Genomic DNA, 17202 nt, shown 5'->3' on the forward strand with positions numbered 1-17202 from the left:
TAGAATAAGTGTAAGTAATTTAAGATAAAATTTTAATAAGATTTAAAATGAATTTAAATATGAAAAATACTAATGAAATTTAAATTTAGAAAAAATAAACTTTCGTAAGTACCTTAACTTTACGGCCTGATTAATTTTAGTAGCTAATTTTTACTAGTTAATTTTCAATTTTGGAGTTTATTACTCTTCTTTCTCGTCTTTACTTTATTAGTATAAAATTTATCAACTTAAAAAAATTATATTACATAGAAGTCTCTGTATCAGAATCTCAATATATCTCTAATAAACTTGAAACATGACAATCCTATTTATAAAAAAAAAAAAAAAAAAAATTAAAAAAAAAAATTAAAGTGCCACATGTGAAATTCATTTTATCCTCTCTCCTCGCTCCTCACTCCTCATGCTCTCTCTTCGCCTCATGCTCTCTCACAGACTTTTTGGATCATCGTATTACTTAAAATACCCATAATAATTAAAACTTTACATTTCATACCTAAAACACATATGGTATATTTTTTTAGCACAACAAAATGTTCCACCCAAAAAAATCTAGCTTTAAAATAAAAAAATTCATTTATTATAAACAAACGACGTCGCTTATCTCTCTTTATTCTCCTACCCCAACCCTGTTTCCTCGAATTGGCTTCCTAGATCCCCTTGGGCTCGACGTCGCCAGCCGCTTCCGTTTTGCACTCTTGAACTCACTGGTTTGTATATCTTACGCACCATTTCAGCAATTTCTTCTAATCTGTTTTGTCCCTTTCTCTGTTTACCCTCCTTCCTTTCTATTCAACTAGAACAACATTAAGATGCCGAAGAAGGAGCCAAACAAAGCAACACCTCAAGTGCCTGTATACTGGATTGAAGCCTCCGATTCTGTCTCACGCCACTTCCAGTTCCAGCCCGATGGTCGACTCTCTGTGCGTCCTTTTATCTCTTTTGATATACAATTTTGCGAACATCTGGCGTGCGTGATAGCTTATAAAATAGTTAATTACTCCAATTTTTTGCTTAAAACTAATCCAATAGTTGAGTTGGTTTATTTTTTGTGAACAAGCCAAGATTAATGCAATGCTCGCAGTTTTGGAAGTCACGTTTGCATCTAAATGCAAATGTACTTTTGGACTAGTTGGTGGTGAGTAATTGATTGGGTGGGTAAGGAATGCTCAAAGGAAGAATTTGCTTTTGAGAAGAGATTAGAAAACCCCAATGATAGAGGAGTGATAAGGAATCATCTTTTTAATAACAGAATATTTACTTTATAGCTTAGCTCATGTATTTACTATATAGCATTTGTAGTGAAGAAATGAACAGAAAATAAATGTGGCCCCTCTATTGCTTTCCTTTTGACAACATTCATTTTTTACCCAATTTCTCTTTCCTTTGAGTTTTAGGCTAGCGGACAGCACCAATTATGTCATAACCATTTACTAGTTTTCCATATTTGGTTATCAAATTTGTTATGTTTGTATCCTTAATGTGATAGGTTTCAGTGCGATCTTATATATTTTGATGAGATGGGGATCCCAAAGTATAGTAGTTTGTAAAAATTAAATTCACAATTGTAATATCTTTCCATTGATACTGTACTTTACAATATTTCTTGAATTTTTTGTCGTTGAGTTTTACATATACTTTCTTAACTTGTTTCTATGCCTAATCAGTATCTCTCTCTGTTCCCTTCCATGTTGGAACCATGGTGATGATAGATGAAGGTAGTTGATGATTCAAGATCAATACTTCATCGGATAGTTGATTCCTTTCTGAATAAATTTTTTCCCACTGGATATCCTTACAGGTGAGTTACTTGATTTTAATCACTGGAAGCACAAGCTTGTCAGCAGCCTGGTTAGACAAAAAAACTGGATAGCATTACCTTATTTAGTTTCTGGTTTTCACTAATGCAGTGTGAATGAGGGATACCTTAAATACACACAATTTCGGGCGCTGCAGCACTTCTCCAGTGCAGCATTGTCTGTGCTGTCAACTCAGGTATTCTTCCAATATCTATAAAGCATTTGCAGATCACCAGAACACTGTTCTAAATCATTTTGGCCAGACTTCATCTTATTTTAGGCAAAATGCATCTTTATGTCCCTGAACTTATTTTTCAATCCCCATAGTTTTATTTGGTCACTTTGCATCCTTAGACTTTTATTTTTTACATTGAGTGTCTAGACTTTTATCCTTTTTTACATTGTATCATTTTCTAATGGATTTAATAAAAAATATTAAATTGACTTAACACCCTTAAAAAAAAATAAAGAAGACAAATGCATCTTTAGGTTTCTGAACTTCTTTCTTTTTATCAAGTCACCATAGTTTTGTTTGGTCACTTTGCATCCTTGGACTTTTGTTTTTGCATTCAGTCCCTCGATTTTTATTGTTTTTTACATTTTATCCTTTTCCAATGGAGTTAATTAAAAATAAATAAATAAATTGACTTAACACTGTTAAAAAAATAAAAAATAAAGGAAATTCTCTCTCTGTGTCAACTTACAATTTTTTCTAAGCTACGGTTAGAATTTTACATTTTTTGCATCGAAGGATTCAACATTTTCAATTCATTATAGCAAGAAGATTTGCATCAAAGGCTTCTTCAATCTCAAAAAATTGAGAGAGAGAGAGGAACTTGGATCTCCACCAATGCCATTCCTCCTCTCCCCTCCATGATAGCATCTCTCGATCTTCACTGGAAATAGCAAGGGGGAGTAGATTGGCTATGATTCATAGAGGGGAGGCTTGGCTTCGATCCCCAATTTTCTTTGATTCGCAGAGGGAGGGATTTGGTTTCCTGCACACATACATTAGAGAGAAAGAAGTGGAGGAGAAGGCCCTGATATGTGAGAGAGAGAGAGAGAGAGAGAGAGAGAGAAGATTTTTAATTTTTTTTTATTATAATTTTCCTGCCTCATGTGCCTTAACTGGCGCTTGTATTACATTCTCCAAACTTCTGTTAAAAAAAGATCAAATCTAAAAAAAAAAAAGTCCAGTGATGCAAAGTGACTATGGTACTCAAATAAAAAAAAAGTTTAGGGATTAAAAGATGTGTTTTGCCTTTTTTTAATTGTTCATAAATTACCTTTTCACAGGCTCTATGGTGTAGTAGCTTTATTTTTTTTTATTATTATTTTTTTCCCCAAAAGGAATGACAACTGTAATGTGGGGATTATTTCGGTATGTTCTTACTACTTTGCAGTCGCTGCTTTTTGCTGCAGGCTTGCGTCCTACACCTGCACAAGCAACAGCTGTAAGCTGGGTAAGTTTTCTATTGGTCAAATGATCAGCAAATGTTTAGCCTAATAGCATTTTTTTTTTGAAGATTTTTATTTTTTATTTTTATTTTTTGTTGTTGATGATCAGGTACTGAAGGATGGGATGCAGCATGTAGGAAAGCTAATATGTAGCAATTTGGGTGCTAGAATGGATTCAGAACCAAAACGTTGGAGAATAATAGGTTTCTTGTCTTTGGAAACTTCATTTGCCCCCTCATATTTATTCTCTAGTTGCACATTTTACTGAATGAGAGCTGGAGTTGGCTTTACGTCATGTATTACTTTTACAAGATCTCTAACTAGAAGGAATTGTCCATATTGCAGCTGATGTGCTCTATGACTTGGGCACTGGCTTAGAAGTTCTTTCTCCCTTATGTCCTCATCTTTTCCTTCAGGTGGCTGGCCTTGGTAATTTTGCAAAGGTCTGTTTCTAATTATTAACAACTTTATCTGGACAAAATTAAAATGTTAAGGTAGCTTATTTGAATTTTTTTGGGTTTCTTGTTCTTCTTGTTCTTTTCTGCAATTAATTCTTCCATGGTTGCTGAGAATGTGCTTTCCCTTCTCCAATTTCTCTGTACTCCTTCCTTTTTACCCTTTCCTCTATGTTGATTTTAGTTGCTCGTTAAATTTTATAGGGGATGGCAGTAGTTGCAGCAAGGGCAACAAGGCTACCAATATATTCTTCGTTTGCTAAAGAAGGCAATCTAAGTGACCTTTTTGCAAAAGGAGAGGCCATTTCAACACTGTTCAATGTTGTTGGAATGGGAGCAGGGATTCAATTAGCATCTACTATTTGTTCATCAATGCAGGGGAAGGTATGAAGTTTAACCATGAAAATTCTATGGTTTCTGATGTTTAGGAGAGCATTAGTCTGATCTTACGTGCTCTCTTCAACTGACATATTTAATGAAGGTTAAAACTCATTTTGATTAACTATTGCACACCATCATATTTGCTTGATTCTTTTTTCGCTTTCTGGAGAAAGGGCATACAAGATGTATGATGTACTGTTTTGATTAAAATTCCAAGCAATTTTGATCTTCTAGTTGTAAAAATTTTATTGCAGATGATTGTGGGCCCCCTTCTTTCCATTGTACATGTTTATAGTGTCATTGAAGAAATGCGAGCTGCCCCTGTCAATACACTAAATCCTCAGAGGACAGCCATGGTTGTGGCTGATTTTGTGAAGGTTTGTTTTAAACCCTTAATAGTATGTTTGTACATGTTTTCATTTCCATATGCTTCATTTCTACAGTTATAATTCCATACAGACTGGAAAGATATCAAGTCCTGCTGATCTAAGATACTGTGAAAATCTCATATTTCCTGGGAGACTAGTAGAAGATGCTGGCAATGTAAAAGTGGGACGGGCTTTGCACGAAGTTTTTACGCCTTCAAAACTTCATGAAGTTAAAGATATGTTCCCGGAAGAGAAGTTTCTTTTGAATTGTGGGAATAAATGGAGTGACATGGTACTAGAACAAAATGCTTCAGGTGAAGATGCATTGAGGGGATGGCTGGTTGCTGCATATGCTGCAAGCATGAAGAAGTATTCTCATGAATCTAGCAACATTGTACTGCAAGATGCTTATCTGAAAATGAATAGCATATTTGATTCATTCTTGTCTGAACTGCAGGCCAAAGGGTGGCATACCGATCGCTTTTTGGATGGAACAGGTAGCCGTTTTTCATGGTAGCATTTTCTAGATTTGAATGATAGTCCGTCCACTCCCTTCAGATTCTTGGTTTAAAATGAGTAGGGCAGCTGGTTAACTTGTTTATATAATAGAAATGTATTTTATTCAGGGAAGTGGCATTGTGCAACTATGTTGAACTATTTTTCCACACCCTTGTCATTCAAGATTGTCCGGACCAGCTTTTGCTTACGAGTTATTGACTGCTGGTTGGGCTCTTCTAATTGTAAGTCCAAGAGCCTGACCAAATTACTTTTGGTACAACACCAGTTTATGATTCAATTGTTTACTTAGAAATTACAATGTACTTTCATATTTCTGTATTAATTAGTGAAGTTACTATGGATTATATGTTTCAGGTCTCATTTTTAACAAAAACAAAGTAGTCAAGAGATTGTACTCGAAATATATTAAACAACACAACTGCAGAACTTTGAATCCATGATTAAAAATATCCTAGTCTTCATTTTTCAGGGAGACGTGAATTGAAATGGTGGAGGCAAAGGAGAGTGAAGTCAACGGAAAGGAATTGGGTTCCTAACTCTTTTTCTGCAGTGCATGATATCAATTATATCAAGTGAATGGAGAGAATACTAATGGTTAGATCAAACTCCAACCAAATTCAAACGGGTCAATTATAGAAGGTTCATCGTTGGACTTTAACTAACAAATTAATTAACTAATTGACCTGTGGTCTATGGTAGGAAAGATTATTGAATAAAATGGTTCAAAAGGTCCCCATTTTCCTAATTATTTGTTATTATATCTAACAAGAAATTGAATTTTCAACAAGTAATAATTGCCTTAATTACCTTTCCTTGGAAGTCATAGCAAAAAAGTGAGGTTGGACATAGCAGCCTTTAAGATGCCTCCTTCATTCTTAAATTGCACAGAAATAAATATAGCAGCCGGGTTAAATTAAATTAAATTAAATAAGTTTATGAAATCCATAAGTGAAAAATTAGATGTGGCTATGCCAAGGTTCATGATTGATTTTGTATACATTACAATAAAAAAGAGAAGTTTATTCAGTTGAGTTGCTGAAATTACACTGTTGAATTTGGCTTGAAGATCTTCAGTGACATATGAAAATGATCCTCCACGCAATTAACCTCCAAACAGCCAATTTTTTTATAGAAATTATAAAATAATGATTTCATATAAAATAGTTTATATATAATTAAAAGTCAATAATATATATATATATATATATATATATATATATATATATATATATATAAATGAATCTAAAAAATTATAACTATTAATAATTTTAATTTAATAATTATAATTATTTATATATTTATTTTTTATTAACTTGTCATTTTAATTGTATAATAGGCGTAGATATAATAATCCTTTAATTATAAATTTTTTCTTTTTTTCTTTTACATTTACTATATAGATAACAAAATGATCGGTGAGGAGGGAGAGGAGGAAATCTATGATCTCGTGGGGATGGGATAAATTTAAAAAGTTATATATGAATTTTAGGGATTATTATAAAAAATGTCTTTAAACTTAAAAATTTAATATATATATTTAAATATATATATATATATATATTTTTTTTTAATTTAAAAATTTTTCACAACAAAATTCTTTAAACCCTTAATAATTAGTTTACAAATAATACATTAATATGAACAATTCTAAGTAGTGATAACATAGACAATTATAATTATTTTTAAAAGGTAAAATCCTTTAATCAGTTGCTATATATTTAACGTTTCATTATTTTATATAGTTGAGATTTTTTTATGATTGATTTTTAAAGAAAATTATAATCAATTTTACCATTATTAAATAGAGATAAAGGATTATCCACATCATCATCGCTCTACATCATATAAAGTGGCTATGGAAAATCAAAAGAGTTTATTGTGCAAAAGTTTAAAGTTTAAGGTTTTTTTTTTATATTTTAAAATTTAAAAATAATTCTGTTACACTTTTAAAATTTAAGAATAATTATTTATTAAATTTTATCCCATGGAAAGTGATTTCAAAATACTAAGTTTTGAATATTAATATAAATTTAATGTCTAATAAAATTTAAAAAAATTGTAAATATACAATCCAACTAATTTTATATTAAGATTTATTGTGTTGATGGTTACAGTTTAAATTTGCATCAGCTTTGCAATTGTGATTGAGTCAGAAAGAGGAAATTATTTATATATAAAGATAGGTAGGGAATTGTTAGAAATAGTCTAATCATAACACCCAACATCTTACAAAGTGCTGAAAATCATCATTGCACTAATTAGTCATTGTCTTATACCCACATTTCAAAAGTCAGCCTAAATCATAACTTTGACATCAATTTGCTTGTCATTAACAACGCCCTTTAGCCTGACTACCACCTCATAATTAAGTTTACTCAAAATCAAAATCTTGCGTCCTACTAATGATCATCATGATTGCTGCATAGTAGGCATGCACTAGGCAGAATGGTCAATTAGCACTACTAAATTTATTAGTTTAAGAGCCTTGAAAATTGTCCTAATGTTAAAAAAATCTTCTCTGTATATATAGCTTAATATTAAAATTTTCTATTATCACTGTAGGTCATGACTCAATTCTAGGAGCCGAATTGACATTAAAACTTAAGAAATTTATAATAAATTTTATTGTTCACAAATTTTTATAAGACCCAACTGAACACTTATCATATGAGATAAAATAAAATATTATAATTAAATTTGAGTCATTTCATCTTAAAAATCATCATATATATATATATATAAAATTAGAGAATCTCAGTTCAATCTTAATTCTCAACATAAATAATTTATTTAATATTATTAATTAAAATAATATATTTATACACCAATATTACAATAAAGTTCTAAAAATTAAATAAATAAATAACCCAATAAAAATTAGTAACTAAGCAGTATAATAATTTACAGAGAAAAATGCATGTTAAACTCTGAAATAAAACTTCTCCTTCTGCAACCTAGAGAAAAATATTAAACAGGAGTGAGCGTTCGACTCAGTGAGTTTAGGTATTGATTATAAGTATAATTTTTATAACTACATAAAATTAGCACATTCTTACTATGTAATGCACATCTAATACATATAACAAATAATTTATCTAATATTCGCACGAGAAGAAAATTTGAAACTACACATGCACCTAGTGTATTATATCAATACATAAATATGGGGCTGATCATCTATATAACTCTCTTAATTCAATTCCTGCTAGCGAGCTCAACTCAAAGTCGTGCCTCACCCCGACTTTCTATATCTATAAGTATCAGGTTTCAGCAAGACTAGCTCAAACCGCGATTATAGTAGTATGCCCTAGAGCATATCATTTAGTATGTATCTTGTACATGTTTTTATTAATAAAAGACATTTTCACTTTTCCGTTTACATAATATATTTATGTGTAATAGAAAAGGTCCATTGATATTTTGTTAGAAATTCTATTATTAAGTTGTTAAGAATATGAGTGACAGTATTTCTAACACAAAGTATCATAAATAGGTTCACAATCGAGGATACTTCACAATAAGGACATGACTTATCCAGAAAGATTATAATCATGTTTGTTCCCAAGTTATTTATATGGGTTGTAAATAAGATGGAATGGTGAGTCTCATACCGTATAACAAACATGATAGGCACTTATACATGATAAGTAGGCCGAACCAGTGACACTTATGACAAGCACATGGAGTTTACTCTTGTCAATGCATTGTCATAAATCATATTAGTGCATATAATATTTACACCTGAGATAGCACAATTATCTTGTATATAGGTGGTTTGAGTTTGATACTGCTTTCATACTTGTACTGTGTATGGGTATATGGGCATGTGTTGGCTCCTACTAGTTATATATGGAGGTAGGTGTTGATCAAGATGGAATCTGTTCCTCTAAGTAAATAGGGATAAAATCCTATGTTCATTTAATTGTTCTTGATGTTTCAAGTTCCTGGCTAGGATAGATAGATTTATTCAGAAAAGAGTTTCTGATGAGAAAATCTTTTTAATCAAGAACTAGAATTAAAAGAGAACATAATATTCATAGCAAATGGGATTTGACATAAATCATGACTCCAGCTCGAATTGGGATTTTGTAACAGAGAGATTCTAGTGCATGGTAACATATGATTATAGGTTCATTTAAGGTAAACCTTATTACTGATTGGGTGGCTATAGTATGCTATGCTAGGTGTTAACCATAGTCTATGAGCTGCATAAAATGATTTAGAGAAATCATTTATGGTAAGAAAGAGTTCTTATGATATTAAGAGTTAATATCTTGTTTCATTGCCAATTAGTGATGAGCCTAGTAAGTCACACACATACACAAGTAATAACCAAATTAAATATGATTTAATTAATTAATTAAAAAGTTTAATTGATTAATTAAATAGGTTTGGTTTGCAAAGTCCCTAGCATGGCTTGAAAAAAATCTAGGTTATTGATGTATAGTATAAGTTAAATTTATATTTAAAGTGTTTAAATATGAATTTAATTATGAGAAATTAATTAATAGAGATTAATTAATTAATTTATATTTGATATAAATTAATTAGAAGAAGAGAAATAATTATTTGGGTTGAGAACTCAAAATTAAGACACAGGGGTATTTTGGTCATTTCACAGGGTGACATGTGGCACCATGAGATGGTGACACATGGCACTACACATAAGTTTGCCATATGTCTTTTAATCATGTAAGATGATCAAAGTCAAGATTAAATATAGGTTTGACACTTGACACAATGTGATTGGGTAAATTAAATCTAGAGCTAATCAAAAGGTGACATGTGGCAAGGGTTTTAAGTGGTAACCTAGCTATATAAGTGTAAGGATGAAAGAACAAAAACTATAAGCTGCTGTTCTCTCTTTGTGCCCCACTCATTCTCTTCTTCTTCATCTCTCATCAATTCAAAAAGATTAGACAACAATCTCTTGAATTAAAAATACTAGAAATCGTTTCTCGTGTCCTGTTTACATCTGTAATCTCTCAAAAGGCAAAACTTGATTTTCTAATTAATTGGGAAGGCTTTAGAAGCTGTTTAAGGGCTGCCGTTGGTGATCTTAGTGTGGACAAGCTAGAGGGACAACACCTAGTGTCCTAAGGCGCATCCCAAATGTGCGAAACACACTGCAGTGTATCAAAAGGTTAGTGCACTTGTTCTTGATCTAATCTAGGATTCTAATGAATTAATCTGATTAATTCTAAAATCTTAAATGGCAAATGTAGATCCAAAAACATATTAAAAGAGTTTTAATATGTTGTTTATTGTCGACACCATATTTTGGCCGACCCCTAGAATCAATAAAAATTCTTCTTTGAACAGCTAATCACGTTTCCGATCCCTCTTTGATAGGCGGTCACATTTCCGATCTCTCCTCACAAAGGATTGAATCAATGCTAAGTCCTCACATTCATTAAAGCCTCGCCGATCTCTCAAATCATTTACCGACCTCTCAAACCCGTTGTCGAATTTCCGGACTTGTCAAGTATATTCCTGATCTCTGTTGATAAATAAAATGAACTGGCACTAGATCTTTTCCTACCAGTTTTATTGCCGACCTCCTTTCCGAAAGTTTAAGAGCTAAAGTTTTGGTTCGATTTAATGAGGATTCCGATCTTAAGTGTTCGAGTTAAATTTTCAATCAAGTTCCGTTCAGCATTTCTTCCCTATCGATCTCATGCTTAAAGTGCTTTCCGATCTCTCATACTTAGATTAATAATCACGTTTAGTTTTTGTTTTGCTGTGCTCATACAATCAAATACTCAGACAAACAATGGTTTAAAATTTTCCGATCACAATCATTCATTGAACAAAGAGGCATTCCATTTCATGTCATAATCAGACAAGTTATTGGTGGGGATCACCCCACTGATCTACATTTGGATCACTCTCCCTCTCTCCCTCACCTTCGGCTTCCTCCTCACTATCTTCGCTGTCGCCTCTGGAGCCAGTCATCCATCCAGAGAAGTCCTCTTCAGTAGCGCTTGGGAGTTCGGCCAAGAGATCCTTATGAGCATTCACATAGGCTCCGGCTATTCCTGACACCATCTCTTCATCTTTTTCCTTAAGCTCTTTGTCTTTCTCTGTAAGCTCCTTATCCTTCGCGTTAAGCTCCTCTATAAGTTGAGCGACTGAGCGCCGTTGGCACAAGTGCTGGACTTCTCTCGAGAGCCCGTTCTCTTTCACCAGTCACGAGACTTTTCCGGCCTTGTCTTCATGGTACTTCGCTGATCCCTCGACTTGAGATATATAATCCGGCGGATGAGAGTTGGGATCGGAGGGAAGCCAATTCGATTTTTCTTCCCGACCTCCTTACCCAGACGCTGAATCTTTTCCCGAACCATGGTCTGGTTCACCAGACACTCCACATTCAAGCTCATGGATCGAGTCAAGATATCATCGAGACCATTCCGGGATAGCCTATCCCGATCCTCCTGAAAGAAGATGGTAGACCCCAGGACTTTGGCAAAATCGGGGTTCTCCCTAACAGTCCGGTTATCCTTCAAGGAGTCGATCAGTATCTGAGCGCCACGAGAAGAGGTCCCCCCAGAAGATTGAGAAGGACCCCTGTCTGTACTTGGAACAATTGGGAGAGGTGGAGGCTGCTCTTCCGATCTAGGAGGTGATCGGACAGCTTCAGCGGTCGGCAGATCCAAAGGTTGAGGCGGGTCTCTTTGTATCTCCCCAGGTTCGTGACCGGGTGTTTGAAGTCGTTCCGAACGCTTCATCTCCTTTATCTTCCGGGAGATCTCTCTTTCTTTCTTTCGTTTCCTAGAACCTTCACCACCCGCCATACCTGCACAGAAAAGAGGTTAGTGAGATCGCTAAGGTCCTGAGAACTGAGATATAGAAAATACCAATGCCGAGGTCAGAGAGCGGAAGTTCGCGATCTTGGCCGGTGATCAGTTGCATGGTCCAATGGTGCAGTTCGGCAGTCACCGCATTTGGACAGGAATATTTTAGAGTGGCGGCCTGACTCTTCAGCTCCATCACTATTAAGCTTTCCTCTTGACTCGTGGTAATGTGCTTGAGCGAGGCCCTGGTACCACCAGCCTACGAGGAAAGTCCTCAAAGCGGCTCGGATCTTTACTCCTCGAGAATGAAGAACCGGTTCTTCCAATTCTTAAGGGATGAGGGCAGATAGGAAAAGAGTCCGCAATGAGGCTTCGCCTAAAAGAACCAGTGTTCGTCATCCTTTCGGCGAGTTAGTCTGTGCAGCTCGGCGAACACCTTAGCCGTAGGTCTGATTCCCTTAGCTCGGCATAGACCTCGGAAAGCTACCAAGATCCGCCACGAGTTGGGGTGAATTTGAACAATGGATGCTCGGTGAAGTTTTAGGACCTCCTTATAGAAATCGGCTAGAGGGAACCTCAGACCGGCCTTTAACTGTTCCTCGTACACCATGACCATGTCATTCTCTTCAAAAGAGTGATCGACACGAAGATCGCCATGGCACTTGATCAGCTCATATGAATCAGGACAAATATTGTATTCTTGAACAAATGATTGCAGATCGGATTCTCGAAGAACCGACTTAAGCTCGTCTATAGGAAGGGTCTCTCTCCTTGAAGAAGGTGCGAGCCTCGATGGTATGACCCGCCCCCGAGTTGGAGCGGAGGCCCTGGGAGGTTCTTGTTGAACGCTTGGCCCGACTGCCTCTTCTTCAGACGATGACCACGAGAACTGAATCGAAGGAGGGCTCGCCGCTCTCTGACCTTCGGCACCGTTCATTTTCAAAAGAAACAAAGAATTTAAATTAAAAAGAGGATCAAAGCCCTTACCGGAGTCTGATCGGCGTCGGAAGAACTTGAGAAAAGAGAGAACTTCGAAGTTGTGAGCAGGGGATTGAAAATGGAATGAGAGAACAACTGGCTAACCCTCCCACCCCTATTTATACTAGTCCGAGCATTTAATGCTCGCGAGGTTCTAGGCAGCGCATCGATTGGTGGAACTCGACAGCTGTTCTGACACTTCTCTCAAATATCTGAATGTTCAGAGATCGGTTAATTAGAGATCGGCATAATGAGTTAAATATTTTGAATAAAGGATCAGTTAAGTGTCATTCAGGTAAAGAACCAGATCGGATAACCACATTAGAGATCGGAAAAATAATCAATGCAAAAATAATAAGATGATAACCGATAAAATAAAGTCTTTATTTTCAAAAGATCGGATTACATCATTTGGGCGATCTCTAGGGATCGGATTACACTAACATTGGATCACATCATTTCTGTGATCTCTAGAGATCGGATTGCATTGAAAATAAAATACATCATTTGGGCGATCTCTAGGGATCGGACTACAATAAAGGTCTAACTACATCATTTGGGCGATCTCTAGAGATCTGATTACATTTTAGGATTACATCATTTGGGCGATCTCTAGAGACCGGTGGAACATCCTATCTAAAAGGCCTATGTCAAAGCCTAGTCTTGTGGCTGAATCAAAAGATGTGTTTGACCAGGAGACCGGCTGTTGGCATCGGATAGATGTGCGGCTGAGATGGGGTGACTATGACTCCCATGAAGATGAGAGACATCGTCACCGATGTTACCAAACCGACCCGCTGTCGGAACACCCAATGTGGAGGAAAACCGCTGTCGGAACACTCAATGTGATGAGAAACCGAATGAACTCAGTTGAGCGACTCGAGATCGCTACAACTAAGGTCCGCAATACAGATCGGTCAAATCCAGTCCTCTCACCATCGTCAGTTAAGGTCATTCGATCACCGGGATCGTGAATTTTCAGTCGGTGAGTAAAGAAGTTCATCGGAAAAAGATCAAAGCCACAGTTATAGCCAGAACTTCCACCGGAGCAATAGAACAGGAAAGTAAGAAAGGAAGAGAGGAAAATCGGATGAAAGAAATGTCTCACAACAGAGTATATATAGGGAAAATGAGCATTTATTGTTGAGCGTAAAACGGCTTAACGCCGAATCGAGTGACAATTAATACTTTGACCAGACCGGACCTGAAGAAGGGAAAAGATCGGAATAATAGATCGGAAGGTGGGAGACCAGCATGAAAGGTCGGAAAGAACATGTGAAGGAGATCAGAAAGAGGAGGGATCGGTAGGCAAAAGGAATAAGACAAATTCCAATAACCGTCGTCAGAATCAGAGCCGAGGTAGTTAAGGCGTTGCAGACGAGATCTCCACCGCACGCCTAAGAATCGCCCGCAATGCTGATAGGTGCCAGGGTATGTCATGACAGTCCTGTACATCCCAATCTCCACCGTTGATCCCACTTGTAAGGACAAACCCGGAACCCTTAGATCAAGAGAGAAGACGACAATACGGCGTCTTTCGCTCTTAGCCCCTGATCGTTCGGACAAGGAAATTTGGACCGCGGATGGAAAGAAGAAAATGACAAATATTATGAAGAGTGATCTCAACCATTCATTTTGATTCTCTTTAATTCCTGAACCTCCGATCATGTCCTTCGAAATCTTGACCCTCCATCTCCCTCAAAATAAATCCTGACCCTTCACGAAGAGCACCCGATTCCTATAAATACCTGCATAAAAACTGTTCAAGGCACGGACGGGCAAGAAAAAATAGACAAGAGGCTGTTATTATAGCAGAGGAACTCTGAAATTTCATTTAGTTCACTACTCTGCTACTTAGAAGTGTCAATCAAAAAGACTTTTGAAACAAGTTTTCTGAAGTGTTTTTCTTGAAAAGATTCTGAATACTGGAACTCTACATTTCCAGTTTGTTCATTATCTGGTCACACTCTCACTTTCTGCCTTTTATCATTTCTGTCCAAGCTCAACTTCATTCCATTCGGTTCTTTTCATCTTGATCTGATCGCATTTTAGCTAATCACCCTCCAGTTCACGAGGAACACCACCCCTGTGCCAATCAATCCTTGCCTTATCACTATTTGGCACCCCATAGTTATTTTAGTAGCTTTGGCTCCTCACGGTAAGAGCTCATACTACTGCTTTATTAAGTGCTTACATTTACTTTCTGCATTTTCTTTGTTCTTCTCACATCTGTAACTTTCTACTTTTGCACAAACGATCCCCAAAGAGTGTTACTGTAAGAGCTTATATCACTGTTTTATCGAGTGTCTGCATTTACTTTCCACATTTTCTTTGTTCTTCTTACATCTGCAACTTTCTTCAAGACTATTTTTGCACAAACAATCCCCAAAGAATGACACTCTCAAATCATCTATTTAGTGATTAGTTCATTTTTATTAATCTTCATCCTTTTTTTGAAAGTAAGTTTTCTAACTCCTAGTAGTATGTAAGTGGTTGGGTAAACGAGGTAATCGCAACTTAGGGTCTTTTTTAAAAGAGAGAACACGAATAATACGTCAGAAGATAGCCAAACTATTAGGTGGCGTAAACAAAGAATTCGGCAAGATGTCATAAAGCGAAATAGAACCAAAGTAAACATAATGTAATAGATCGGATGTTAATAGACATTGGTAAAATGACTACATGAAAAGGTCATGAATCAAGTCTAGTGTTCCTGCTCAGCCACGTGGTATCCAAAAACCTTATCCCCAGCATTTTTGAATGCCATAATTCTTAGTTTTAGGTTCTTAGGACCCGTAGCTGTGGTTCAATTTTTAAATGTTTGAAAAGTCTTTGTCCGGGTCCCGTCAAAATAGAAGAGGCTCAAGAGTCCTTATCCTATCCTTGCCTAAAAGTTTTAAATCAACTCTTAAAGGAGATCGGAGGAGGATTCTTATCCTTCTCCCTTCAAAATTTTGATAAACATTAAGTAGGGATCGGAGGAGAGTTCTTATCCTGGTCTCAACTCAAAACATTAATAAATAACTCTAATAGAGATCGTAGGTGTGTTGTTATCCGGTCTCCCTTCAAATTTTAATAAACAATAAGTAGGGATCGGAGGAGAGTTCTTATCCGGTCTCAACTCAAAACATTAATAAATAACTCTAAAAGAGATCGGAGGAGGGTTCTTATCCTGTCTCCCTGCAAATTTTATTGAACATTAATTAGGGATCTGAGGAGAGTTCTTATCCTGGTCTCAACTCAAAACATTAATAAATAACTCTAAAAGAGATCGGAGGAGGGTTCTTATCCTGTCTCCTCAAAAGTTTAATAAACAACTTAAAAGAGATCGGGGGGAGAGTTCTTATCCGATTCTCACACCCGTTCACTAAGGTTGTCTCATTTACTTATGTATCTGGGTGATCCAAATTTAGTGAAAAATCAAATATTCCTTCTACCAAAAGGATTAACATTGCCGCCTAAGCCCTCCTAACTAATTTATAAAGGACGCAGAATTAAATCTACTTACCCTTATTAAGGGACGAGGTGGGGTGCCTAACACCTTCCCCACCCGTTTACGGACCCCGAACTTAGAATCTCTGTTTTGAAGTGGTTTCATTTTTAATTTAACTTCTCAAATGGTTTTCTTTAGTTTCCCTCAAAACTAAGGTGGCGACTCCTCACTTTTTCCCACTTCGGTGAGTGATCGTCAGCGACCGCAAAATCCCATTGCATGACTTGGCGACTACTGGGACTATACCCTGCAGTGGTCCAAAAGTAGATTTAATTTTGTCTGATCAAATTATAGTTAGATGGGTTCACTCGGCGATGTCTTATATGTTAATTATTATTACTGCTAACTATTTTGTTTTGCCTGTTCTATCTCTTACAGTGCTCTTCATTTCCAAAAAGGAAAAAAAAAAAAAGGAAAAAATGGAAAAATAAAATCCCCCTGGATTGGGAAGAGGTAAAGGTGTCCCTTCACACACCGAACACTCACACAATGTCCTCACACACTATGGTCCTAACCCGGGCTTTCTTACCCTTTTAGGAAAGTAGGAGGGAGTCATGTAGCGGTACCCGTGGGTTTTACCCCGTTAGTATCCGTGAAGGCTTCTGCTCAAATTGAAACTCGCTCTATTCACTGTGATACTCGTGGAATTTTCCCGATAACATCACAGGGGTAGAATGGGGCTCTACTGCTGATGAGGGGCAATTTGGGAACTGTGGCTTTAGAAAATTAGCTCTGAGCTAAACTATCACAATACTTGAAGGCCGTAGTAAACTACCTCATAAGATAGAACTATCCGTAGGTAGCGCTCACCCTGTTAGGAGTCTCCTACTATAGGACAAAAGGGGCATACTTTCTCTTACCTATTCTCGCTTTAATTTCCTTTTGTTCATTTCTTTTGAGGGTAATCTTGAATCTGCTAGAACACCTACACATTTTCCTACTTTGATAAATGTGTACGTG

General features: G+C 36.1%; 1 protein-coding gene across 7 annotated transcripts; it reads left to right on the plus strand.

The window, feature by feature from the left end:
* The first annotated feature begins 713 nt into the window (after positions 1–713).
* Positions 714–5323, plus strand: LOC110647275 (protein root UVB sensitive 2, chloroplastic). 7 transcript variants are annotated; one of them, XM_058149776.1, is made up of 11 exons: positions 714–920; positions 1710–1798; positions 1908–1992; positions 3200–3259; positions 3364–3457; positions 3600–3697; positions 3914–4093; positions 4345–4467; positions 4550–4827; positions 4916–4955; positions 5085–5323. In XM_058149776.1, exons 1-11 carry the CDS (start codon positions 810–812, stop codon positions 5109–5111), a joined length of 1185 nt encoding a protein of 394 aa, XP_058005759.1. In that variant the 5' UTR covers positions 714–809; the 3' UTR covers positions 5112–5323. The 7 variants fall into 7 exon arrangements, with proteins under 7 accessions (XP_058005759.1, XP_058005755.1, XP_058005758.1 ...); XM_058149772.1 differs by having other exon boundaries at positions 4550–4955; XM_058149775.1 differs by having other exon boundaries at positions 4916–5323.
* Positions 5324–17202: the final 11879 nt, after the last annotated feature.

This window comes from Hevea brasiliensis, chromosome 7 (genome assembly GCF_030052815.1).
Source record: "Hevea brasiliensis isolate MT/VB/25A 57/8 chromosome 7, ASM3005281v1, whole genome shotgun sequence".
Taxonomy (NCBI): domain Eukaryota; kingdom Viridiplantae; phylum Streptophyta; class Magnoliopsida; order Malpighiales; family Euphorbiaceae; genus Hevea; species Hevea brasiliensis.

Excerpts from the sequence above, each read along its gene's own strand:
- LOC110647275 (XM_058149772.1), top strand. The coding sequence starts at position 810 with ATGCCGAAGAAGGAGCCAAACAAAGCAACACCTCAAGTGCCTGTATAC. Across the intron at positions 1,799-1,907 it reads CCCACTGGATATCCTTACAG|TGTGAATGAGGGATACCTTA; the intron begins GTGAGTTACTTG and ends TCACTAATGCAG. Across the intron at positions 4,094-4,344 it reads GTTCATCAATGCAGGGGAAG|ATGATTGTGGGCCCCCTTCT; the intron begins GTATGAAGTTTA and ends ATTTTATTGCAG.